The 25,080-nt window shown below is 64.0% G+C and overlaps 2 protein-coding genes across 7 annotated transcripts; both read left to right on the plus strand.

Annotated features, from left to right (window-relative positions):
- The first annotated feature begins 429 nt into the window (after positions 1-429).
- Positions 430-8,603, plus strand: EFNA1 (ephrin A1). 3 transcript variants are annotated; one of them, XM_050930115.1, is made up of 5 exons: positions 430-930; positions 5,717-6,012; positions 7,420-7,485; positions 7,855-7,905; positions 8,367-8,603. In XM_050930115.1, exons 1-5 carry the CDS (start codon positions 824-826, stop codon positions 8,480-8,482), a joined length of 636 nt encoding a protein of 211 aa, XP_050786072.1. In that variant the 5' UTR covers positions 430-823; the 3' UTR covers positions 8,483-8,603. The 3 variants fall into 3 exon arrangements, with proteins under 3 accessions (XP_050786072.1, XP_050786070.1, XP_050786073.1); XM_050930113.1 differs by lacking the exon at positions 430-930 and adding an exon at positions 1,489-1,627; XM_050930116.1 differs by lacking the exon at positions 430-930 and adding an exon at positions 1,956-3,368.
- Positions 8,604-11,797: 3,194 nt separating this feature from the next.
- On the plus strand, positions 11,798-19,940 carry SLC50A1 (solute carrier family 50 member 1). Of its 4 annotated transcripts, XM_050930127.1 has the most exons (7): positions 16,042-16,105; positions 17,281-17,360; positions 17,658-17,735; positions 17,988-18,111; positions 18,280-18,441; positions 18,745-18,864; positions 19,212-19,940. In XM_050930127.1, exons 3-7 carry the CDS (start codon positions 17,674-17,676, stop codon positions 19,311-19,313), a joined length of 570 nt encoding a protein of 189 aa, XP_050786084.1. In that variant the 5' UTR covers positions 16,042-16,105; positions 17,281-17,360; positions 17,658-17,673; the 3' UTR covers positions 19,314-19,940. The 4 variants fall into 4 exon arrangements, with proteins under 4 accessions (XP_050786083.1, XP_050786082.1, XP_050786084.1 ...); XM_050930126.1 differs by lacking the exons at positions 16,042-16,105; positions 17,281-17,360 and adding an exon at positions 11,798-12,086; XM_050930125.1 differs by lacking the exon at positions 17,281-17,360 and having other exon boundaries at positions 15,983-16,105.
- The last annotated feature ends 5,140 nt before the right edge of the window (positions 19,941-25,080 follow it).

Below are 25,080 nucleotides of genomic sequence, written 5' to 3' on the forward strand. Positions count from 1 at the left end.
TTTTGCAAGCGGGGCTGAGTTATCAGCTCACAACACTCTGGCGAAGCTTAACAAGAATGGATCGGTGTTCGGGGCAGATGCAAGGCGATAGCGCGCGGCCATGCGCCTGTCAGACAGCTAAGGCCCAGCCCCAGGCCTGAGCAATCTCCCTTTGGCAAAGGGATTCTCCTGGGAAGGCATTTCACAATATCAAACAACTGGAGAGCAAATAGGAGGGGGGTAGGGGAGCTGGGCATGTTTGCGGCTGGAGCTGAGCCCTGAGAGAACAGACATGGCTGATAAAGGGGAAAGGAGGCGGGTGCCTGTTATCCAGCTGCCTGCCTATCAGAATCTCGGCTTTGTCCCCTGCACCTTATCAGCTGCTCCCCAAGCCCCATTTAGCCAGATGGTTTTGATGTCCCCAGAACACATCAGATAAAGCGGTTCTCTGGGAGGTTGGAGGGACAGCAGCAGGAAGGCATTGCCTGCAGGCCAGCTGGCCACTCTCCAGGATCCCTTCACCCACCACTGAAATGCAGCCGCCTCAGGGCCAGGGAGGGGTAGCGGTTCTGAGGCCGCCCGCAGTCCAGCGCTTAGCCAAACCACTGGCCAAACTCCCACTGGCTTCAGTGGGGCAGGAGTTGGGCCTTCATCGGTGCCCAGCACCAGGCCAGGACTGTTTGGCCAGGAAGTGAGGATCCCTGGATCCCTGCAGTGAGCAAGGTCTGCCAGGGCACCTCAGAGCTGGTGCTGAGCTGGGAGCCTGGGGCTCACCTTGACCGAGTGGCTGGCAGGCTGCCCACAGTACAAGCACCAGGCCGGGCTCGTGCCCAGTGATACCAACATGAGCCAGTGCTCACTCCGGCACTGGGGAGCCGTGTGTGGGCACCCAGCACAGGACACAAACCCACCCCAAGAGATGAGACCCAGCTCCCGCAGCAGTGCTCCCAGGTGCCTGGTTTGTGTGAGCTGCTGTGTGTATGTGTTGCCTTGATCTGTGCTGTGTGTTATTGCGGTATTGCTGTTTGTGTGTGTCACTCTCTGGGTTGTTTTGCCATAAGAGTCTCTGTGTATTGTCCTTTTGCTATCTGCCTGTTGTCTAGTGTGGTGCTGTTCTTCAGCTGTGTGTGTGCCTCTGTGCATTACATTGTGTTGTGTGTTCTGTGGCTGTGTGTGTGTGTGTTGCTGTGGTGCTCCATGTGCTATTGTGTCCCGCCGTGTTGGTTTTGTTTTGCTCTGTATGGGTGTGTTGCTCTGTGTTGCTGTTGTGTTGCTCTGAGTGTACTGCCCCATGCGGTGTTGCTATGTGGTTCTGTGTGGTGGTGGCGTCCTACTGCCCAAGGTTGCTCTGTGTTGTTGTACTGCCTCGTGGTATTGTTGTGTTTCTTTGTGTAGCACTGTGCTGCTCTGACTCCACGCCCCATGTGTTGAACCGCCCAGTGCTGTTGTGTCTACGCTGGAGGCGGGCCAGCTCCTCCCGCCCAGGGCGGTCCGGGTACATAAGGGGGAGCGCTGGGGCGCAGTGCCCGGCACACAACGAGCCACTAACCAGCCCCATGGCGCTGCGCTGGGCGCCCCTGCTCGGGCTGTGCTGCTGGCTGGCGGCCGCGGACCGGCACCCGGTGTTCTGGAACAGCTCCAACCCCAAGTGAGTGCGGGGGCTCCGCGCCCCGCCGCCCCGCTCCGCCAGAGAGCGCGGATCCACGCCCCGGGAGCCCCCAGCGCGCCCCTCCCCCGGCCACGGGAACCCCGAACCAGCCCGGGCGCCAGCGCACCCCTCCCCCAGCGCCCGGCCCCGGGACCGCCGCCCCCCCCCCCCCACCAGCCCGGGCCCCAGCGCGCCCCTCCCCCAGCGCCCGGCCCCGGGCCCCCCGCCCCCGCCCACCAGCCCGGGCCCCAGCGCGCCCGGCCCCGGGACCCCCGCTCCCCCCACCAGCCTGGGCCCCAGCGTGCTCCCGCAGCCCCGGGACCCCCGGGCTCCAGCGCACCCGGCTCAGGGGCGCTCGGGAAGGAGCCAAACGAATCTGGGCTGGGAACAAACCCGAGGGTGCCCGGCTACGCCTGAGCCGTGCTCCGGTCACGCGTGGGGGGATCTCGGCTCAGGCTCCAGCGGGTGCCGGGCTCTGGGACTGGCCGCGCTGCCTGGGGGCGGGTTCCCGGGAGTGGCGGGGTCTCCCCCGCGCCCCACGGCGGAGTTTGTAAACACGCAGGGGGCGGCCGCCACTCCAGCCTGCGCCCCCGAGACGGGCCGGGAGGCGAACGGGGAGCCCCGGCGGGAGGCTCGGCCTTTGTTCGCGGCTCGCGGGGAGGCTGCTCGTCAGCGGGTCCCGGTAACGATCCTTTGCCCAAGCGGCGCCTCCCTCCTCGCTTCGCCCCCGGCTGTGACCGGCCTCTGCCAGCCGCGGCTCCGCGACGAGACCTGGCCTGAGCCGGGGGGAGGGGTCCCTGGGCCCCGGGGCGGGGAGCTGCGGGCTCCCCAGGACTGGGGCTGATCTGGGGGCGCCGGGCGCAGAGTCCCCAGACTGGGCTCTTGCATTGACACGGGGCGAGCCGAGTAAAGCCCCCCCCGGAGCGGGCTCCCCCCACGGGCTGCGGGAGGGGGGAGCCCCGGCCCTGGCAAATCCTCTCCCGGGTCATGTTTAATCCGGCCCGGTGCAGCTGGCAGGGCTGAAGTTCACCCGCCGCAGGGTGTTTGTGCCAAGCGCTGGGGCCTGGGGGGGCCCAGCCGGCCCTTCCTTTCCCAGGACCCAGCTCCCTGCTGGACATGGGCCTCTTCCTTCCCGTGGCTGGCGCGGGGCCAGGGGAAGGCGCCAGGGGCACGGGGAAGCGCGTGCACCGGCAGGAAGCCTGTTGACAAACACCTCGGTGGGGCAGCTGCAGGAGGCAGGATGTGGGGCTAGCCCTGGCCAGGCTGTGCGAATCTGCCCCCCTCCCGCCCCGGTCAGCTCCAGGTGTGGGACTGATGGGGGAGGCAAGTCCCAGCAGGTTTGGGACCCTCTGTCTGTGCCTTGGGACAGGGCATGGGCACCAAGCTGGCACACCGGGGGAGGGTTATGCCCCACACAGGCATATAATTGGGGGGGTTCATCTGTCACGTGTCCCCCCTGGAATCCCCCCTTCCCCAGTTGGGAGCTGCCACCTGTGCAAAGAAACAAAGAACTGGCTGCAACTGAGGTCCAACCACTGCAGGCTCTGTCCCCTGGGACCAGCCCCCAGAGCTGGTACCACTGCCCAGTCACACCTCTGCCCACCTCATCAATTACTTAAATGTTGGCATAGAAAGTATGCTTAAGTTTGCAGATGATACCAAACTGGGAGGGATTGCAACTGCTTTGGAGGACAGGGTCAAAATTCAAAATGATCTGGACAAATTGGAGAAATGGTCTGAGGTAAACAGGATGAAGTTCAATAAAGACAAATGCAAAGTGCTCCACTTAGGAAGGAACAATCAGTTTCACACATACAGAATGGGAAGAGACTGTCTAGGAAGGAGTATGGCAGAAAGAGATCTAGGGGTCATAGTGGACCACAAGCTTAATATGAGTCAACAGTGTGATACTGTTGCAAAAAAAAGCAAATGTGATTCTGGGATGCATTAACAGGTGTGTTGTGAGCAAGACACAAGAAGTCATTCTTCCGCTTTACTCTGCGCTGGTTAGGCCTCAACTGGAGTATTGTGTCCAGTTCTGGGCACTGCATTTCAAGAAAGATGTGGAGAAATTGGAGAGGGTCCAGAGAAGAGCAACAAGAATGATTAAAGGTCATGAGAACATGACCTATGAAGGAGGCTGAAAGAATTGGGTTTGTTTAGTTTGGAAAAGAGAAGACTGAGAGGGGACATGATAGCAGTTTTCAGGTATCTAAAAGGGTGTCATCACCTTAGAGGCTAAGGTGAACAAACTTGTTCACCTTAGCCTCTAAGGATAGAACAAGAAGCAATGGGCTTAAACTGCAGCAAGGGAGATTTAGGTTGGACATTAGGAAAAAGTTCCTAACTGTCAGGGTAGTTAAACGCTGGAATAAATTGCCTAGGGAGGTTGTGGAATCTCCATCTCTGGAGATATTTAAGAGTAGGTTAGATAAATGTCTATCCGGGGTGGTCTAGACAGTATTTGGTCCTGCCATGAGGGCAAGGGACTGGACTCGATGACGTCTTGAGGTCCCTTCCAGTCCTAGAGTCTATGAATCTTCTTGGGCTGGCTCAGGGCACTGGGTGACTGGGCCACACTCCTGTAATCTTTGTCCCCAATGCCCTCCCTGCACCCCTGCTGTGCAGAGGGCTGAGCTTTCCAAGGCGCCTGGTGCCACCCGCTTGCCCTCGGCCCAGGTCAGCTGGTGTCCCCTTCCCAGTGCAGATGGGAGGGAAGCTCCTGGCTCTGACAGGCTGGTGAGCAGGGGAGGCCCAGACTCCACCAGTGGAATTACCAGTTGGAGAAGTGCCTGATGGGTGCTTGCTGGGAGCCATCTCCAAAACTCCCCAGCAGGGAGGGGTTGATGCCCTGTATTGCACCACGGCCCTCCCCCAGTGCTGGAGCTCTCTGCCTGGGCACTGAGCCTTACACAGAGGGGCCTTCCCAGCTGTGTGGGGCAGGGGGACCACTCAGCTGCCAGCCCCAGCTTGGCTCGGGGTGTGAGGTCGGTTGGCTCACTGGCCCCAGGAGTGGCTGGGGCAGAGAAGCTTCTCCCCATCCCACCCTGTCCCAGCTGTTGTGCTGCTTGCTGCGGCCTGCCCCAGAGATGACTGCAATTCTGGGGGTGTCTGTGATGGCAGGGGGCTGCAGCAGGGTCAGGGGCTAGCTGGTTTGGGAGGTGGGAGCTGCTGGGGCCCCCCCGCCCTCCTCTGGTGGCCTCTCAGGTTGCAGAACCCAGTTCCCCCGGTGTTGCCATGTCCAAGTGGCTGAGATGCCTGCCTGCAGCGGGAGGGGGCAGCCCGTCTGCCCGGATGGGGAGAGGAGCCCTAGTTAGGCGATGAGATGGAGGAGCAGCGTGGAGCGGAGACTGGCCGTCTGCCCTGGCTAATGGGGCAGCTGTGACAGCTGCTTATGTTCTGGCTCCCAGGGGAAGAGCAACAGGACACCAAGGGGGGGTCAGTTACTCCCCTCCCTCCCCTGGGGGTCTCTCCCTCCTCTACAACCCCCCCCCCCCCCAGGCAGCAGCTCCACTGAGCAAAGGCAGCCGGTCTGTGATGTCAGGGGGCAGGTTTGGGGTGGGCCCGGTGCCCCTCTCCAGGGGGAGAGATGGGCCTGCCTGGGGGACAGGGCAATTGGCTCCCAGGAATCTCCCCTGGGGGAACCTGGAGATCCCAGGGCAGCATTAGGCTCTTCTCTGCTCTGAGGCTCCTGGCCTGACACCATGGGGAGGAGTGGGGCTTGGGGGTCTCGGCCCCTTGCTGGGCACTGGAGGTTTTAACAGGTTATCGAACCAGGGCAGATTATTTTCCCATCTGTTTCTTCACCTTGTAAAATTCCCCAGATGGTGTTTAGGGGGAGTGGGGGGGATATAGTGCTGGGAAATTAACCCCCAATCCAGTGGCTGCTCTGTTACCCCCACAATCTGCATTGGCCCCTCTGTGTCTGGGGCATCTGCCCCTTCCCTACCCCCTCCCTGGACGTCTGCCCGCCCATGGTGCAGAGGGCTGGCTGGGAGCAGAGGGCTGCAGTCTTGTCAGCACAGTCTCACCCTGCATGTGTCTGACCCCTGAGTGCTGACCACTGACTGTGCCTCCTCCTGGCCCCAGGTTCCTAGCGGACGACTACACAGTGGAGGTCCGGCTCAATGACTACCTGGACATCATCTGCCCGCACTACGAGGAGGGCAGCGTGACGCCTCGCGCCATGGAGCGCTACACCCTCTACCTGGTGGAGTACGAGGAGTATGTGGCCTGCAAGCCCCACTCCAAGGAGCAGATCCGCTGGGAGTGCAACAAGCCAGCTGCCCTGCATGGCCCCGAGCGGTTCTCCGAGAAGTTCCAGCGCTTTACGCCCTTCACCCTGGGGAAAGAGTTCAAGGAGGGACACAGCTACTACTACATCTGTGAGTGCACAGGGGGTGGGGCCTGGCTGGGGCTATGGAGGGGCACAGGGGCCAGGGTGTGGGGCCTGGCTGGGGCTATGGGGGGGCACAGGGGCCAGGGGGTGGGGCCTGGCTGGGGCTATGGGGGGTCCCAGGGGCCAGGGGGTGGGGCCTTGCTGGGGCTATGGGGGGCCACAGGGGCTGGAGGGTGTGGGGCCTGGCTGGGGCTATGGGGGGGGCCACAGGGGCCAGGGGGTGGGGCCTGGCTGGGGCTATGGGGGGGGCCACAGGGGCCAGGGGGTGGGGCCTGGCTGGGGCTATGGGGGGGCCACAGGGGCCGGAGGGGGTGAGGCCTGGCTGGGGCTATGGGGGGGCACAGGGGCCAGGGGGTGGGGCCTGGCTGGGGCTATGGGGGGCCACAGGGGCTGGAGGGTGTGGGGCCTGGCTGGGGCTATGGGGGGCCACAGGGGCTGGAGGGTGTGGGGCCTGGCTGGGGCTATGGGGGGCCACAGGGGCTGGAGGGTGTGGGGCCTGGCTGGGGCTATGGGGGGGCCACAGGGGCTGGAGGGTGTGGGGCCTGGCTGGGGCTATGGGGGGGCCACAGGGGCTGGAGGGTGTGGGGCCTGGCTGGGGCTATGGGGGGCCACAGGGGCTGGAGGGTGTGGGGCCTGGCTGGGGCTATGGGGGGCCACAGGGACTGGAGGGTGTGGGGCCTGGCTGGGGCTATGGGGGGCCACAGGGGCTGGAGGGTGTGGGGCCTGGCTGGGGCTATGGGGGGTCCCAGGGGCCAGGGTGTGGGGCCTGGCTGGGGCTATGGGGGGTCCCAGGGGCCAGGGGGTGGGGCCTGGCTGGGGCTATGGGGGGCCACAGGGGTCAGGGGGTGGGGCCTGGCTGGGGCTATGGAGGGGCACAGGGGCCAGGGGGTGGGGCCTGGCTGGGGCTATGGGGGGGCCACAGGGGCTGGAGGGGGTGGGGCCTGGGCCAGGCTATGGGGGGGGCACAGGGGCTGGGGGATGTGGGGCCTGGACCAGGCTATGGGGGGGGCACAGGGGCTGGGGGATGTGGGGCCAGGACTATGGGGGGGTGCCCTGGGGCTCAGGGATGGGGTGGGGCCTGGTCAGGGCTATGGTGGGGCACACAGGCGCTGGGGCCCTGGCCAAGGCTGTGGTGGAGGATGGAGGCCAAGTAGGAGGGGGAGTGCACAGGTTTGTGGGAGGCAGGTAATGACATGGGGGTGACATGGTCTTTAAGGTGTTACGTGCCCCCTGCCCCAAAGGGGTCTGCTCTCTGGCCACTGCTCTGATTGGCCCAGGAGAGACCCTGACTCCTGGGGCCTCCCCCAGCAGCGGGAGAAACAGCCCCTGTGGCATGGAGAGTGCAGCTGCCGGCTCCCAGCCCAGCTCTGACCCACCTGTCTCTTGTCTCCAGCAAAGCCAATTCACCACCATGGCGACGGCTGCCTGAAGCTGAAGGTGACTGTGGCTGGCAAAGCCAGTGAGTATCTCTGGGGTCTTGGTCCCTCCCTGCCAGGCACGGAGCCCTCCCAGCAGCCCGGCTGCACCGCCATGCCCTGCCCGCCCTCCAGGGAAGGGCAGCCTGAGTCACTGGGACCCTGGCTCCTTGCGGCTCTAGGGGAGGGGCAGAGCCCTGCGCGGGTATGAAACGTGCATCCACCAACCTGGTCTGTGGCTAGAAAGCGGCTCCCTGCAGATTTGCAGGGCTCTAGGCATGGGCTCTGCAGATAGCAGGGAATGGGATCGACTCAGGCTGCAGAGCGAAGGGGTGAGGCCGGGGCACGGGCTGGCGGCTGAGGCATGCGGTCAGTAACTGCCCTTCACCTTCTTGTCTCTGTTTGCTTTGCAGCTGGGATGCTGCCCGTCCACACCCCAATGCAGAAGGGGGGGATCCAGGCAGGTACGTTACTGGCGCTGACCAACAGACCCTAGTGGCCTGGTGTGGTCTCTGCCATATGAGGGGCTGTGGGGAGCAGCAGGCAGTTGGGCGAGGGTATTCCCCATGGAGCTGTGGGTCTGGCAGCCTCAGTCCAGATTCCTGAGAACCCCTTCCACTAGGATACAGGGAAGAGCCTGCTCCGGGTCTGGAATGCCAGGTCTCGGGGCAGGCTGCAGGCCAGGCAGAAGGGATATTGGCAGAGCCCTGCCCTGGAGCAATGTAGGATTGGGGGGCAGGACGAAAAGCAGCCACAAACTGTGGGAGGGAGGTGGCACAGCATGTGTCTGGCTGCGTCGCTGCAGCCGTTGCCTTGCGGCTCACGTGTGACCCCAGCTGCTGGGTGTCAGCCACTGGCTGCGTCTCAGGCCCTGGACACCCATGTCCGAGAGCTCACGTGGCTCCTGCTTTCTCTCCTCTCGCAGATGACGCGGACGTGCAGGTCCTGAGGAGTGTGGGCCAGAACTCGGCGCTGCGGAGCAGCAGCCCTGTCACCTTGCTCAGCCTCCTGCTGCCCCTGCTGGTGCCGCAAGGCCTGTGAGGTGGGAGCCTGGCTGAGCGGCACGGACTGAACCGCTGGATGGCGGCTGCTGCTGGGATTGGACCCTGTGGCCCAGAGATGTGCAGGCCCCCGGCTGGGCTGTTGCAAACACTCACGTGTGCACCTCCAGCTGGTGTATCAGCCAGGCATGCGTTGGCAGCCTAAGGACTTATTACGGGTTGAATGACCCAAGTGGTCAGTATTACGGGTCAAATGACCCAAAGCCGAGCTGAGCAACCAAAGCCACCACAGCCCTGTGGGAAGCGGCCCTGCAGGAGGGGTTGCTCCTCCTTACCACCAAAGAACGGACCACCAGCACTTTCAACCACTCGCTTTGAGAGCAGACGACAGCAGCTGCTGCCCTGGCTGGACGGGCAGTGGCTCTGGACTAGGAGGGGGTGGGGTGCAGGCACCTCTGGCCAGCTGAGGCAGCCCCCATGGAGTGTGCAGGATGGACAGGCCTTGCGGGCTGGTGGCGTGGAAGTGTCCTGCAGGCAGAGGCACGAGTGCTGCCCAAGCAAGCAGCCCATGGACGGGCTGTGTCTGTGAGGCTGAGTGCAACCCAGGGACTCTGGGTTTGCTGGGGCCGTGGTATCACCTTGCTGGAGCAGGATGTCCTGGAGCAATATTCCTTCTGGTGCAGGATGCTGGTGTCAGCGATGTGGGTGCCAGGATTCCATATGGTGTGACACCTGGAAAATAATGTGTAGATATGTCTGGAGCAGGTGCCCCCTCCCCAAATTCTGACCTCCTATGGCAATTCTGCTGATTACAGCTTGGCCAGGGGCCTGGGACTGTCTGGCCTGAAGCAGGGAGATGGGCTGCAGGCTCCTCAAAGGAGACAAACACCTCCTCACAATTGCCTGAGGATGGAATGAGCTGGCAGCCCCAAACCCATGACACCCCGTTCCCTCTACTCACCTGAGCCTGGCCTCTCCAGAAACACTGAGAGCAAGAGTTCCTTGGGCACAAACTCCCAGCCCCGTTCCTGTCTGCCTAGGCTCATTGCCACAGTATCTCTCTCCCGGCCCCACCCAGGACTCTCTGTCCTCTGTGTAAAGCAGCCACCTGTGCTGGAAACAGGGTGGGGCAGAGGCTGAGCGTAGCTGCTGCCTGGCTGGAGTTCCCACCACGGGCAGGTCTCTAGACATGCTGTAGGACCCTGTCTCCACGGCCTGTGTGCGTCTTGGTGCCTGGAGGGGGCAGGGGGCTAGGTGGCTCGTTCACCCACACACCTGCTGGGCTCTGCACGGAGGAGTGTATATAACGTGTCTCAATTTGTAAAGCTTCCTTTTTACCACTGAAATTTTTATACAAATGGTCCTGAATAAATATGTTTGGATATGGCCAGACTGCGGCTGCTGGGGTTGGGGGAAGGCGCCAACTGTGCTCATCCAACAGCTCTGGCAGGACAATACCATAGGCCCCCTGGGACTCCCCCAACCTAGGGCCCAGGATGGCTCCAGTATCTCCTCCTCAGCTTCCATCCCTCCCCCTGCCCCCCAGTTAAGGGGCAGCGCCCAGGCCCCAGCTGAATCTCCCTTGCTAGAGCCACAGAGAAGGTGACAGGCAGAGAGTGCTACCCCTGGTCCAAACCTACCCTGCCCAGGGCTGCTCTCCCATCAAGCAGAGGCCTCCTGTGGGTTCAAGACCCTGCCAGGGCAGCCTGTCCCCTTCCCAGCCTTCTCCACTCCTGGGAAAATGGCTGGCTGGTCCTACTGGCCAAATGCGTGGGGCCTCTTGTGGGGAGGTGGGTTGAGCAGTGGGTTCGTGGTGACAAGGCTGTTGTAATTAGTTAATTAACTGGCTGGGGTTTGCGGGGGGGGGGGTGTGTGTGGAATGGAAAGTGACACAGAAACCTCGTGCCTGACGCATCAATTATTTGGATCCAGAGTCACAAATGCTTCCCAAGCAGGGTGGAGGGGAGGGGACAGGAGTGACTCTGAAGGGATGGGCTGAGTTGGGCCATGGATGACCCTGACCATCTCTCACTGTGCCCCCACTGAGCTGTGCTGCATTTCCAGGCCTCTGACGGCTGCAGCCCCACTGGGACAAACATAGCTGGCAGCAAGGAACGAAAATCAAACAGACTCATCCAGGGCCATGCAGTGTCTTTTTGACTCCCGTTCCCCGGAGCGGCCTGGCCAGGGGCCGTGCTTGGCTCCTCTTCCCTTCCCCAGCCTTGGACTGAGCTGGCGACTCCTGCCCTGGAGAGGGGGGCATGACCTCAAAACCCTGCTCCATGAGAGCTCCCAGGCCAACTCCACCTTTGTGTGCCAGAGCCAGGACTGTCCTGGGAGCAGAGATGTGAGCACCTCAACCGTGAATGTATTTATCCCTCCCCAGCGGTGCTGTCACGCCATTGCAGAGATTGGAGCCGAGGCCCAGACAGGCTGAGCACCTGTGGCAGAGCAGGGATTGAACCTGGGTATTGGATACCCTAAGCGCTGGGCTATCTGTCCCCTCCTAGCCAGGCACTTGGATGGGTCCCACCTGATACTGCACCATTATGCAATCAACTGCTCCATAGGGAGACCCAGAGTCTACAGCAGCCCAGCTACCTGGCTGTCAACACAAAACGGTCCCTTCACACTCAGGCAGAAACCCCTTGCCCACTCAGCTGGGGAACCCCAGGAACCCTGGTTCCAAACCAGGCCATCTGGTGGTGGCCTGTGGCTGGCTGCTGGTCCGACTGGTGCAGGCTGCAGTGAGTCAGGTGAGAGACTGGCACATCCGGAGCCTAATTACCACCCACTGGAGATAGGCAGAGATGCAACATCCGGGCAGATGTGCAGGCATCACCCCAAGCCCAGCTGATGCCCAGAACTGGAGCTGACACACAGCCACTCACCCTGCCGAAGTCACAGGATGCTCACCAGTGTCCCGGGCAAGGAGGGACACAGCCCCCAAGCACCTGCAAGGTCCAGGCATGGCAGCTAGGCTCCTCTCTGCCCACCTGGGAATGGAACCCTCCAGCAGCCTAGGCCGGAGCCTTCGCAAGCCCCTGGGCTGGCCTCCTGTGGCAACTAGCCCCCTTCCCAAAGAAGCAGCCCCAGGAGGTGGAGTTAGGCTGGAGACAAACTCTAAGGCCCATCAGCCCAAAGCAACAGCTTCAGCCGAGCTCTGGCAGCTGGGCACAGATTGAGCAGGAAATGTCTTTGAATTCCCATAACAGGTGCTGCCCCCCCCCCCATCCCTGCCAGCTGGTTAACGCACTGGCCCTGACACAACCCTGCTGTTCCACTCCAACAACCAACTCCATCTCCTTGGGCGGGCGGACAAGCTCCTGCGCCCTGCCCTGTTCATTCTGGGACGTCACAGCTCAGTGCCAGGGAAGCCGCTGTGACGCCATCACGGAACGAATTGGGCACAGGGGGGCAGCCTGGCCCACACAGAGCAGCAGCAGCCAGTGGGACTGGGAAATGGCCGGGCGGGATCCATGGATCAGCAGCCCCGGGCAGCTGGGGCCAGGGAACGTGCAGCAGTGACACCAGGCCCAGGCCCTGGCTCCCAACTTCCATTCAGGGAACCCAGCGAGCTACTTTTGTGGCTCTGGCTCTAGCCACTTTGCAGCCTGGGCTGCGGCTCCCAGCCTGGGAAGTAGGTGAGTCAGGCTCCACCTCCCCCACTTTGCAGACAGGCTGGGAAACTTGGGAAAGGGGCAGTGAGTCACCCAAGGCTGCATAGGAACTGAACCCAGGAGTCCTGGCTCTCTGGCAGCAATTAAACATGGCCTGAGCCAGTAGTGCCCCCTGCCCTAGGGACATCATCCTCTCTCTCTCGGGTCATGGGGGACGATTTCCCCCCATCCTAGGGCCACAGGGATCCCTGCTGCTCCCCTCTGCCCCATGGGGGGTGGATCTGAGGGTGATGGGGAGTGGGGGAGGCTAGGTTGGCAATAGCTGGGGGCACCCAGAGAGGGCTGTTATGGGTAGCAGTGATTTTGGGAGGCAGGCAAGGATTGGGGGAATATCTAGGAGTGTCGAGATGGAAGTACAGGGGGTGTAAGTGGGGGGCACTGAGGTGGTAATGCCCTGGGGGAGCGACTGGAGATGGTGCTGCTGGGGGTGACAGTGGGGACGGGGGTGCTGGGCATGTGTGAGATAGCATGAGTGTTTGTGGGCAAGGGGGGGGCGGTGGAGGAGTGACAGTGGCTGGGTGTGTGACGGAGCTGTGGGGGGATTGTTGGGGGGCGTTATACTGTGATACTGAGTGGGACTGGGGGGGGTGCTGAGGGGTGGCACTGTATTGGGTGTGACATAGGGGTGTTCAGAGGGGCTGGGGCGTTATGGTGTCATACTGAGGTGAGCTGGGGGTGCTGTGAGGTGACATGGGGGCCATGAGGTGACACAGGAGCGTGGGGATACCAGGGGAGGCTGTGAGGGGCACACGGGGGCGGTGGGGTGACCGAGGGCCAGGGGGTGACCCAGGGGCTGTGGGGTGACCCGGGAGCGCGGGGGGGGCTGTGGGGTGACACGAGGGCCGAGGGGGGTGTGGGGTGACCCGGGAGGCTGTGGGGTGACACGAGGGCCGGGGGAGTGACCTGGGGGCACGGGGGGGCTGTGGGGTGACCCGGAAGCGCGGGGGGGGCTGTGGGGTGACATGAGGGCCGGGGGTGACCCCGGGCTGCGGGGGGGCTGTGGGGTGACACGAGGGCTGGGGGGTGTGTGGGGTGACCCAGGAGGCTGTGGGGTGACAGGAGGGCCGGGAGGTGACCCGGGGGCGCGGGGGGGCTGTGGGGTGACCCGGGAGCGCGGGGGGGGCTGTGGGGTGACACGAGGGCCGGGGGGGGCTGTGGGGTGACCCGGGAGGCTGTGGGGTGACACGAGGGCCGGGGGGTGACCCGGAAGCGCGGGGGGGGCTGTGGGGTGACCCAGGAGGCTGTGGGGTGACACGAGGGCCGGGGGGTGACCCCGGGGTGCGGGGGGGCTGTGGGGTGACCCTGAAGCGCGGGGGGGGGGCTGTAGTGTGACACGAGGGCCTGGGGGTGTGTGGGGTGACCCGGGAGGCTGTGGGGTGACACGAGGGCCGGGGGGTGACCCGGGGTGCAGGGGGGCTGTGGGGTGACCCAGGAGGCTGCGGGGTGACACGAGGGCCGGGGGGGGTGGGGTGACCCGGGAGGCTGTGGGGTGACACGAGGGCCGGGGGGGGTGACCCGGGAGGCTGTGGGGTGACACGAGGGCCGGGGGGTGACCTGGGGGGGCTGTGGGGTGACACGAGGGCCGGGGGGGTGGGGTGACCCGGGAGGCTGCGGGGTGACACGAGGGCCGAGGGGTGACCCGGTGGCGCGGGGGGGCTGTGGGGTGACCCGGGAGGCTGTGTGGTGACACGAGGGCCGGGGGGTGACACGAGGGCCGGGGGGCTGCGGGGTGACCCGGGAGGCTGCGGGGTGACACGAGGGCCGGGGGGTGACCCGGTGGCGCGGGGGGGCTGTGGGGTGACCCGGGAGACTGTGGGGTGACACAAGGGCCGGGGGGGGTGTGGGGTGACCCAGGAGGCTGCGGGGTGACACGAGGGCCGGGGGGCGACCCGGTGGCGCGGGGGGGCTGTGGGGTGACCTGGGAGGCTGCGGGGTGACACGAGGGCCGGGGGGGGTGGGGTGACCCAGGAGGCTGCGGGGTGACACGAGGGCCGGGGGGCGACCCAGTGGCGTGGGGGGGCTGTGGGGTGACCCGGGAGGCTGCGGGGTGACACAAGGGCCGGGGGGGGTGGGGTGACCCGGGAGGCTGTGGGGTGACACGAGGGCCGGGGGGTGTCCCGGTGGCGCGGGGGGGCTGTGGGGTGACCCGGAAGCGCGGGGGGGGGCTGTGGGGTGACCCGGGAGACTGTGGGGTGACACGAGGGCCAGGGGGGGTGTGGGGTGACCCGGGAGGCTGTGGGGTGACACGAGGGCCGGGGGGGTGACCCAGGGGGGCTGTGGGGTGACCCGGGGGCGCGGGGGGGCTGTGGGGTGACCCGGGAGGGCGGGAGGGGCTGTGGGGTGACACGAGGGCCGGGGGGGGCTGTGGGGTGACCCGGGAGGCTGTGGGGTGACACGAGGGCCGGGGAGTGACCCGGGGGGGCTGTGGGGTGACACGAGGGCCGGGGGGGCTGTGGGGTGACCCGGGGGGCTGTGGGGTGACACGAGGGCCAGGGGGGGTGTGGGGTGACCCGGGAGGCTGTGGGGTGACACGAGGGCCGGGGGGTATCCCAGTGGCGCGGGGGGGCTGTGGGGTGACCCGGAAGTGCGGGGGGGCTGTGGGGTGACCCTGGGGGGCTGTGGGGTGACACGAGGGCCGGGGGGTGACCCGGGGGGCTGTGGGGTGACACGAGGGCCGGGGAGGCTGTGGGGTGACCCGGAAGCGCGGGGGGGCTGTGGGGTGACCCTGAAGCGCGGGGGGGGCTGTGGGGTGACACGAGGGCCGGGGGGGTGTCCCGGGGGCGCAGGGGGGCTGTGGGGTGACCCGGGAGGCTGTGGGGTGACACGAGGGCCGGGGGGTGACCCGGGGGGGCTGTGGGGTGACCCGGAAGCGCGGGGGGGCTGTGGGGTGACCCTGGGGGGCTGTGGGGTGACACGAGGGCCGGGGGGGTGACCCGGGGGGGCTGTGGGGTGACCCGGGGGGGCTGTGGGGTGACACGAGGGCCGGGGGGTGACCCGGGGGGGCTGTGGGGTGACACGAGGGCCGGGGGAGGTGGGGTGACCCGGGAGGCTGCGGGGTGACACGAGGGCCGGGGGGTGACCCGGTGGCGCGGGGGGGCTGTGGGGTGACCCGGGAGGCTGTGGGGTGACACGAGGGCCGGGGGGTGACACGAGGGCCGGGGGGCTGTGGGGTGACCCGGGGGCTGTGGGGTGACACGAGGGCCTGGGGGTGACCCGGGGGCGCGGGGGGGCTGTGGGGTGACCCGGCAGCGCGGGGGGGGCTGTGGGGTGACCCTGGGGGGCTGTGGGGTGACACGAGGGCCGGGGGGTGACCCGGGGGGGCTGTGGGGTGACACGAGGGCCGGGGGGGTGACCCGGGAGGCTGTGGGGTGACACGAGGGCCGGGGGGTGACCCGGGGGGGCTGTGGGGTGACACGAGGGCCTGGGGGTGACCCGGGGGCGCGGGGGGGCTGTGGGGTGACCCGGCAGCGCGGGGGGGGCTGTGGGGTGACACGAGGGCCGGGGGGTGACCCGGGGGGGCTGTGGGGTGACACGAGGGCCGGGGGGGTGACCCGGGAGGCTGTGGGGTGACACGAGGGCCGGGGGGTGACCCGGGGGGGCTGTGGGGTGACCCGGGAGGCTGTGGGGTGACACGAGGGCCGGGGGGGGTGACCCGGTGGCGCGGGGGGGCTGTGGGGTGACCCGGGAGGCTGTGGGGTGACACGACGGCCGGGGGGTGACCCGGGGGGGCTGTGGGGTGACCCGGGAGGCTGTGGGGACACCGAGGGGGCTGGCGGGCCGTGGCGGGTGGGGGCCCGGCGGTCCCGCTCTCTGGGTGTCCGGCCCGGGGAGTGCCGGGGGCGGGTCCCGGCTGGGCCCGGCCTGGGCGGCCCCAGTCTCGGCTCCCGCCGGCCGCAGCCCAGCATGGACCCGCCGCCGCCGCCGCTGCCGCTGCTCTCGGGGGCCTGCATCGCCTGCACCCTCGGCATGTTCGCCGCGGGCCTGTGAGTGCGGCCGGGCCTGGCCGAGCCGAGCCGAGCCGGGCCCGCTCCGCTTCCGGGTCCGGGTCCGGGTCCGGGTCCGCGGCCGCGGGTTACGGGGCGTTGCTGGGGGCTGCGCTGGGAAGAGCTGTGGGTTCCAAGAGGCTGGGGGTTGCTGGGGGTGTTGGGGTTACTGCGGGTTGGGGGTGTGGGGGCTGTGCTGGGAAGAGCTGTAGATTCCAAGAGGCTGGGGGTTGCTGGGGGTGTTGGGGATTACTGCGGGTTTTGGGTTGCTGGGGGTTACTGGGGGTTTTGGGTTGCTGGGGGTTACTGGGGGTTGGGGATGTTGTGCGTTACTGTGGGTTGGGGGTTGCTGGGTGTTGGGGTTACTGTGGGTTGGCGGTTGCTGGGCATTGGAGGTGTTGGGGGGCTGTGCTGGGAAGAGCTGTGGGTTCCAAGAGGCTGGGGGTGTTGGGGTTACTGCGGGTTGGGAGTGTTGGGGGTTGCTGGGGACTACTGGGGGTTGGGGGTGTGGGGGCTGTGCTGGGAAGAGCTGTAGATTCCAAGAGGCTGGGGGTTGCTGGGGGTGTTGGGGATTACTGCGGGTTTTGGGTTGCTGGGGGTTACTGGGGGTTTTGGGTTGCTGGGGGTTACTGGGGGTTGGGGATGTTGTGCGTTACTGTGGGTTGGGGGTTGCTGGGTGTTGGGGTTACTGTGGGTTGGCGGTTGCTGGGCATTGGAGGTGTTGGGGGGCTGTGCTGGGAAGAGCTGTGGGTTCCAAGAGGCTGGGGGTTGCTGGGGGCTGGGCTGGGCTGCTATGGATTACTAGGCACTGGGGGGGCTGGGCATCGCTGTGGGTTGGCAGCACAGGTGCCGGCCCCTCTCAGCCCTATGGACACAGGAACTTGCCCCGGGGGCTCCCTCCGTTCCCAGTGGCTACCCCGCACTCAGCCCTGTGGCATAGGCCGTGACTCGCGTGGGCAGCACCTGGCATGGCTGGGCCGCTGCAGTTTGACCAGCATTGAGCTATCAGCAGTCAGAAGGCTTTTTAAAAGAGCAACTTTGGGACCTTTTCTTTGCTGGCCAGGGCTGGGGGGAGGCAGGTTCCATTTGCCAGCATTTCTCTGCAGTTGTGAGGGCTGGGAATTTGCACCTTGCCGGCGCTAGGAAGTTACCCCGGTTTATCCGTCCCACTGCAGCTGGTTCACGCAGCCCCGAGTGCGGACGCAGCGCTAGCAGGCGGAGGCACTACCAGCGCTGGAGTTATCCCGTCACGGGGGTGAGCTGGCTGGGGAGGAGACCCCGTCACAGTGGGTGCCTGGCCCATCCCTGGGGGTGCACCAGTCACTAGAGCAATAACGCAGCTGGGCGCTGCCCCAGGGCAACGCTGGGTCCAGAGCCGGCCCCACCAGTCCTGTAACCATCTGACACCAAGGCTGAAAAACGGCAAATGGGAGCACTGCTTCTGGGTGCCACCCTGGACGCAGCCTCTGTGGCTATGCCCTCTCAGACTCGGGGGGTGGGTCCCCTCAGACTTGGGGGGATGGGAGGCATCTCTCACGTGTCTTATCCCTAGGACTGACCTGCGCCAGATGTTTCGGACACAGAGCGTGGAGAATATCCAGTTCCTGCCCTTTCTTACCACCGATATAAAGTATGTCCAGCCCCCGCTGACAGGAGGGGAGAGGGGGCGCAGGCCGGAGGGTCATGTGGTTGATGGAGTTGGGGCTCCAGTGGAGGGGGGCTTGGACAACAGCTAGGCAGGGCACGTGCCCCAGAGGCTTGTACGGTGGGGGCAGCACATCTCTGGGAGGTTCACGTGTGGGGACGTGCTCCGGTGCTGGAGGGGCTCCTAACCCCACAGGCAGCAGCGCCAGTGACCACCCAGCCTGGTCTCCCCTTGCAGCAACCTGAGCTGGCTGAGCTACGGGTGCCTGAAGCAGGACTGGACGCTGATCACCGTGAACACCATCGGGGCGGCGCTGCAGAGTCTTTACATCCTGGTGTACTTCTACTTCAGCCCCGAGAAGGTGGGTGGAGAGCAGGTCCCTCCCGCCTGCCAGGCTCGCCGGGGAGGGCTCCAGGTGGCTGGCGTGGGTGGGAGGTGCCTGGGGCAGGGTCTGACAGTGACATTTCTTGGGAGGGGGTTTCCTGTGCCTTGGTGTGATTGGCCCTGACTGCCCTCTTCCTTCCCCCAGCGCCGGGTTCTGCTGCAGAGCACGGCCCTGCTGGGGGTGCTGATCCTCGGCTACTGCTACTTCAACCTCCTGATCCCCGACGTGGCCGTGCGCCTGGCCCGCCTGGGGCTCTTCTGCAGCGTCTTCACCATCAGCATGTACCTCTCGCCCCTGGCTGACCTGGTGCGTGCGGCTCCCCCGGGGGGCGCTGGCCTGGGGCATGCGGCTCCCTCGGGGGCGTTCTGCTGGGTCAGGGCAGGGCAGAGCAACGCATGCTGGGGCCTTTGGGCTCCTGCAGGGCCCCTCAGCTTGGAGGCCTTGGAGTGGGGAGCCCAAGGGAGAAGCTGGCAGGTCACTCAGCTCTGGTTCTTCCTTGACCCCACAGCCTTGCAGGGGACAGCTGTTACTCTGGGAGGGGCCCTGGCTGGGGTCTGCAGGAAGGTCCCCTCAGTGCCCTGAGCTTAACCCCTGCTGTGTCCCCTGCAGGCCAAGATCGTCCGGACCAGGTCGACCCGGTGCCTGTCCTTCCCACTGACTGTGGCCACCTTCCTGGCCTCAGCCAGCTGGACGCTGTATGGCTTCCAGCTCAGCGACCTCTACATCATGGTGAGTGCGGTTCGGCGGGGGGGGGGGGGGGTGCCCCGCCGTTCACAGCCACGTGGGAGGGCTGCCCTGGGAATCTCGGGGTGCAGGCCCAGACCCCCAGCGAGCACTGGGCACTGCTCCCAAGCCATCCTGCAGACCCCCTGCGCTGCCCCATGACCCGCGCTCAGGGCGATGGATACTGATTTGAATTAATTGGCTGGCAGGCAGTCGATACAGCTTCCCCATGACACATGGCTGATGGAGCAGCATGGGGGGAGGAGGGGGCATGGGGGACAGTAAAACTGCTGCAAGATTCATAGCTCTCTTCTCTCTGTGCCTCCCCCCCCCCCCGTTCCCTTCCCACTCAGGTCCCTAACATCCCCGGGATAGTCACCAGCATCCTGCGGTTCTGGTTATTCTGGCAGTTCCCGCTGGACCATGACAAGCTTTACAAGCCCCTGCAGGCCTGAGACCTGGAACCTGCCGTCTCCGCTGTCCTGGGGCAGGAAGGAACCTCACAGAGCCCTTCAGGTGGGGAGCCGGCAGCAGGTGCAGACCCAGCTCCTCAGCCCAAATGATTTCCCTCCCCCCAGTATGTTCACTGACCAATGAAGGGAGAAGGAGCCAATGCTCACACTGTGATTCTACCACCCTTGCCCCTGCCCTGGTGGAGGCCCCTGCCAGCCGCCCCTTAGGCCTGCCTTAGCCAAAGAGCCTACACGGGTACTGCCCCCTGCCTGGGGCTCTGCTGCTCCTGGGGGGCTCTGAGGAGCCATGGCTGCCTTCCCAGCTGCCCCTTGCCGCAAGGGATGGCTTCCGCCCCCAGCTCTCCTCTACCTCCAGCCATTTTCATTTTTCATTAGTTTGCTTGATTGGGAATAGTGCCTTTGACACTGCAGCAGTGCCCCTGCCTCCCCCATGCACCTGGCCGGCTCTGGGGACTTTCTTCCTCTCTCTCCTGTGCTCAGCCATTCCAGGGGGGCTGTGGTGGGAGCCAAGTGCAGTGCTGGGGGGCTGCCCTCTTCTCTGTTGGATGCCTTGGTTTGTATTGCGGTTTGGTACGAGCATAAGTGCCTTTTAATAAATCAAAGCCAGAGTGTGGTGCCTGTTTCCTCGGCTCTGGGCACTCCTAGGCACGGAGAGCAGGCCAGGGTTGTGGAGGGCCTGCACCCTCTGGTGCCCCCCAAAACTTGGTGGGTACACAGGAGAATACAACCAACAGCCCAGGCACACTCAAACCCCCAGCCCTGGTGCCCCCTCCCAGCTCGGTTTAAGGCAGAGGAGAAAGAGCAAGGGGGGGCAGGTACCCTATGGCCTGACCCTGCAGGCCCCTCCCCAAGTGTCACAGAGTCCCTGGGCGATGCTCTGGAACTGCTCCCCACAAAGCCAGGCAGGACTTTGGGGAGCCTCCTCTCCCTTGGAGCAGACTGTCTCCAGGGCAAGAAGCTCACACGGCTTCACCTCCTGGGTCTCTCCTTGGAGCATTCAGCATCCTCTGTCCCTCCGTGTGCTTGCCACAGTGAGTCCACCCAGGCGGGGTCCTGGGGAAGCCACAGGGTCCTGCACCCCCACTTCGCAGTCAGACGTGACTCTCAGCCAGCCAGTAACACAGAGGTTTATTCGATGACAGGAACAGGGTCTAAAACAGAGCTTGTAGATACAGCGAACCGGACCCCTCGGCTGGGTTCATTCTAGGGGGCAGTGAGCCAGACCCCCACGTCTGCCCTCACTCCTCGTCCCCAGCCAGCTCCAGACTAACAACCCCCTCCAGCCCCTCCTCTCTGCTCAGCCCCTTTCCCGGGCCAGGAGGTCACCTGATCTCTTTGTCTCCAACACCTTCAGCTGGCACCTTTGCAGAGGAGGGGCCCAGGCCATCAGTTGCTAGGAGACAGAGTGCCAGGCATTTAGGTGCACTGGCCCTTTGCTCTGTAGCAATCACACACCCTTATTCCACTACCTAGATACGTAAGAACTGCATAGGGGACACTGAGGCACCAACACAGTATTCAGAGAAAACATTAAGAACATTCCCAGTTCGTCACATTTCTCCCCCCTTCGAGACTGAACTGAGCCAGGTCACTCCAGCCAGTGACCTGGGGAAGTTTGAACCCACCAACGTTCCCATGGACGCCCCAGCATCTCTTTCATTCCTTGGTCGGAATTACACCAGCACAGTCCAGTTTCAATACCCCGAGGTTCACACTGGGATGGGGTCTTTTCCCAGCACTCTGGTCTGCGATTTAGGCTCTCTTGGTTAAGAGCCCCCATCTTGGCCTTGGCCAGCTTTGGTCTTGGGCAGGCGCTCCCCACCTTGTGGCCCAGATACAACATCTCTGCTGTCCCCACCTTACACTTTCCAGCTTTTACCGTCAGTCCCACCTCCTTGAGGCAGCCCAGCCCTCTCTTCCCCTGGGACACCTGTTCCTCCCAGGTCTGGCTAAAGATGCACATTATCAGTGTCTGCCAGGGCCAAGTTCTCCATCCCCCTCAGCTTGTCTAGAATCTCCCCAGGCCTTGGCATGGGGTCGGCATCGGACACCATGATGGCTTTAAGCTTCTGATAGTCCCCACAGAACCAGATCATCCTGTCTCCCTTGGGGACCAGCCCCACAGATGAGGCCCATGGGCTGTTGAACAGCTGGATCACATCTAAAGCCAGCAGGTCCTTGACCTCTCTCTCCAGGATCTGGGTTGCTTTCTCAGTGACTCTGAATGGGGAACACCTGATGAGGAGATTGGCTCCCACCTCAGGGAAGAGATCCATCAGGGGGTCTTCCCCCTTCTCCTCCCAATCCTCCCCCTTCAGGTCCAGGGGTCCCCTCACTCTCGTCCCATACAGCAGCTCAAAAGGGAAGAACCCTGTGGTTTCCTGGGGCACTACCAGCTGCCTCCTGATTCCCCCCAGTTCTACTTCCCCTTGGGGAGCCTATTCTCAGGACAGGAATCCCTTCTCCCGCAGGACTCTGTCCCTGCAGCCTTCCCCAAGGGGGTTTGCAGCGCTGTGGCCAGCAAGTTCCCTCAGCTTCTCCAAGGAGGGATCCCTCTGCAGCTCGGTCTGGGATTCAGCTGCTGGGGCAGGGAGTGGGACCTGCTCCCTCTCGCTGGCTGGGCCTGGGGTCACAGCCCCCCTGAGCCCTGTCCCTGGTAGCTCCCTCCCTGCTGTGTAATCACTTCCCAGCAGCACGTCTGGACCAGGCAAACCTGGTTGGCAGCCAACCTGCCCTGCCTGGGTATCCCCCCACTCAGCTGGGGTCTCAGCTCCCCCCGTGCCCAGTGCTGCCCCAGTGGGGGCAGGCAGCAAGCTGCTTGCTCTGGTCACAGCATCAGAGTCAGCGTGAGCCCCCTCTCCAGTGTGCAGGGGGGCGGGGAGCAACTCTCCCTCCCCCTCAGTCCCAGGGGGCTGGTTACAGGTAGGCAGGTATCCTGAGCCCTGCAGCCCCTCCCCCCTGCCAGCCAGGTTATTTGCATTTTCACTGACCATTTCCATCCTAGCCAATTGGTTCCCTGGATTTAAATTCAAACCCTCGGTTGTTACAGGAGCAGGGCCTGGATCCTGTGCCAAGGAGACACAGTAACCCCACAACAGGGCCTCACAGCCAATATTCTGGAGAACCCCAACGATCAGCCAGCCCGACCCCTCCTGGGTCTGCACAGGGATCCGGCCCATAGGCAGGGAGAGGAGCTTCACCCCGGGGACCTTCACCCAGGTCCCACAGCCCCTCAGCATCTGCGGCTGCACCACCACAGTTCTCTCTGTCCCAGGGTCTCGCCACCCCATGCATGTTTTCCCACTGACCCCTAGGCAGCCCCCTATGTCTCTCCGCTCCACCATTGCCAGTCCATGCTGCTGCTGCTTCTCCTGCAGCTTTTCCTCGGGCTCTCGCTCCCTCAGACTCTGCTCCAATCCCATCCGTCTCCGATCCCCTGATGGGGAACCCGATCGTGAAGACCCTCGTCTGGTTGGGGACCAGACTCTCGGGGATATCTGGCTGCTGTTCCAGCTGCTCCCAGATCCTCTTGTAGCCCCATCTGGGCCAGGAATCTGCTCCTCAGAACGGTCCTTCTCCTCCAACTGCATGATTAACAGTGCCTTGGTGAACATCCCCATGTGTAACCCTCTCTTTGTGCACAGGATCACAATGTCCTTCTTAAGGGGATGGTGATAGGCCATCACTTCACCGTTCCCAAGTGGCTCTGGACTCACAGGCCTGTGTGCTCTTGGCTCTCCCATGGTTTCCAGGAAGAACCCCTGGTGTGCCAGCCCTTCTCGTGATCACCACCTCTTTGCCAGGGTCGAACTGCAGACTCCTCCACCCCTGGGGCTGCTCCTGCAATCCCCCGGGGAACCCTGCTACTGCAAAAATCCTTCTCTCTCCCAGAGTTGAGTGGCAAGCTCCTCTGCCCGAGACTGCTCGCTGCAGTCCTCAGGGGGACCCCGTTACTCCAACAGTCCTTCTCGCTGGTCACACACTCCCAGGGGTTAACCGCCTCCTGAAACCGTCCATCTCTGAGCCTTCAGCACGCCTGGTTCTCATTATCCCCCCTTCGTTTTACTGCTCCCCAGTCACTTACTGCAAGCAGCGCCATTCACGGGGTGCAGTACGTCCCGCCGCTACCACCAGTTGTCACGGAGTCCCTGGGCGATGCTCTGGAACTGCTCCCCACAAAGCCAGGCAGGACTTTGGGGAGCCTCCTCTCCCTTGGAGCAGACTGTCTCCAGGGCAAGAAGCTCACACGGCTTCACCTCCTGGGTCTCTCCTTGGAGCATTCAGCATCCTCTGCCCCTCCGTGCGCTGCCCACAGTGAGCCCGCCCCAGCGGGGTCCTGGGGAAGCCACAGGGTCCTGCACCCCCACTTTGCAGTCAGATGTGACTCTCAGCCAGCCAGTAACACAGAGGTTTATTCGATGACAGGAACAGGGTCTAAAACAGAGCTTGTAGGTACAGCGAATGGGACCTCTCGGCCGGGTCCATTCTGGGGGTCAGTGAGCCAGACCCCCACGTCTGCCCTCACTCCTCATCCTCAGCCAGCTCCAGACTAACCACCCCCCCAGCCCCTCCTCTCTGCTCAGCCCCTTTCCTGGGCCAGGAGTTCACCTGATCCCTTTGTCTCCAGCATCTTCAGTTGGCAACTTTGCAGAGGAGGGGCCCAGGCCATCAGTTGCTAGGAGACAGAGCATCAGGCATTTAGGTGCACTGGTCCTTTGCTCTGCAGCAATCACACCCTTATTCCACCACCTAGATACTTAAGAACTGCACAGGGGACACTGAGGCACCAACACAGTATTCAGAGCAAACGTTAAGAACATTCCCAGTTCGTCACACCAAGTCAATGGGTGGCCTGTCCCGGGAAGCCCTGGAGGGTCACATAGGACATCATGTCCAAACATGTGGGTGCCTGGGAAACAGCCTGCTCCTACTTGGGGCTGAAGGGACAGCCACGTTTGGATCAACCTGCTCCAAAGAGAAGCTCCCCCTCCCCTCCAGCCTGTGCTGACGGGGCTGTTCTGATCCTGGCTGTGCCCCCAGGGAGCCGAGAGGATGGGGTGGCTGCTGACAGATCCTACGTCCTGCTACCTGGCAACACGCAAGATGTGCAGGATCATCCTGGGGAGGGCAGCTCCTCTCTGCCCTGGGCTGGGGCTCGACAGGGTGGCCAACTGCTGGGAGTGCCCATCAGGCTCCATCAAGCCCCCTCCCTCCCTCAGTCTCCATCCTGCAGGGCCCCAGCCAGGGTCACACTGGGAGCTGGGGAGTGTCCCTCAGCTGAGCCAGCTGCTCAAGGCAGGCACTGCCAGGCCACGCATGGACGAGACTGCAACGCACTGGCTGTCCCGCCTTCCTTGCTGCCACTGTTGCTCAGGAAGCAGCTAATTAGTTGCTCCTGCTAATTAGCCCTATTCCTGCCTTTGATATCAACTGCTCCTTTCGCAGAAGGATGCGCAGCCAATAATTAAGAACAAGAAAGTTCTTTGGCTGGTATGCAAGGAACCCAGGGAGTCTGCCAGGGAGGCAGGCCCCAGCGTGTGTCACAGGCAGCAGCCCCACCCTTCTGGCTGTGGGGAGCCACATGGGCCCTGCAGCAGGGCCTGTGCCAGCCAGGGAGACGGCCCACGGCTGGGGCTGTTGGGCTACTCAGAAGCAAGGGATTCCCTGAAGGAAGCAGCCTCCCACTTTGCCTTCTGGAGTGCAGGGGGCTGTACAAAACCCTGCTGAACTTGCTCATCATCTTCAATCA

This window comes from Gopherus flavomarginatus, chromosome 20 (genome assembly GCF_025201925.1).
Source record: "Gopherus flavomarginatus isolate rGopFla2 chromosome 20, rGopFla2.mat.asm, whole genome shotgun sequence".
Lineage (NCBI taxonomy): Eukaryota > Metazoa > Chordata > Testudines > Testudinidae > Gopherus > Gopherus flavomarginatus.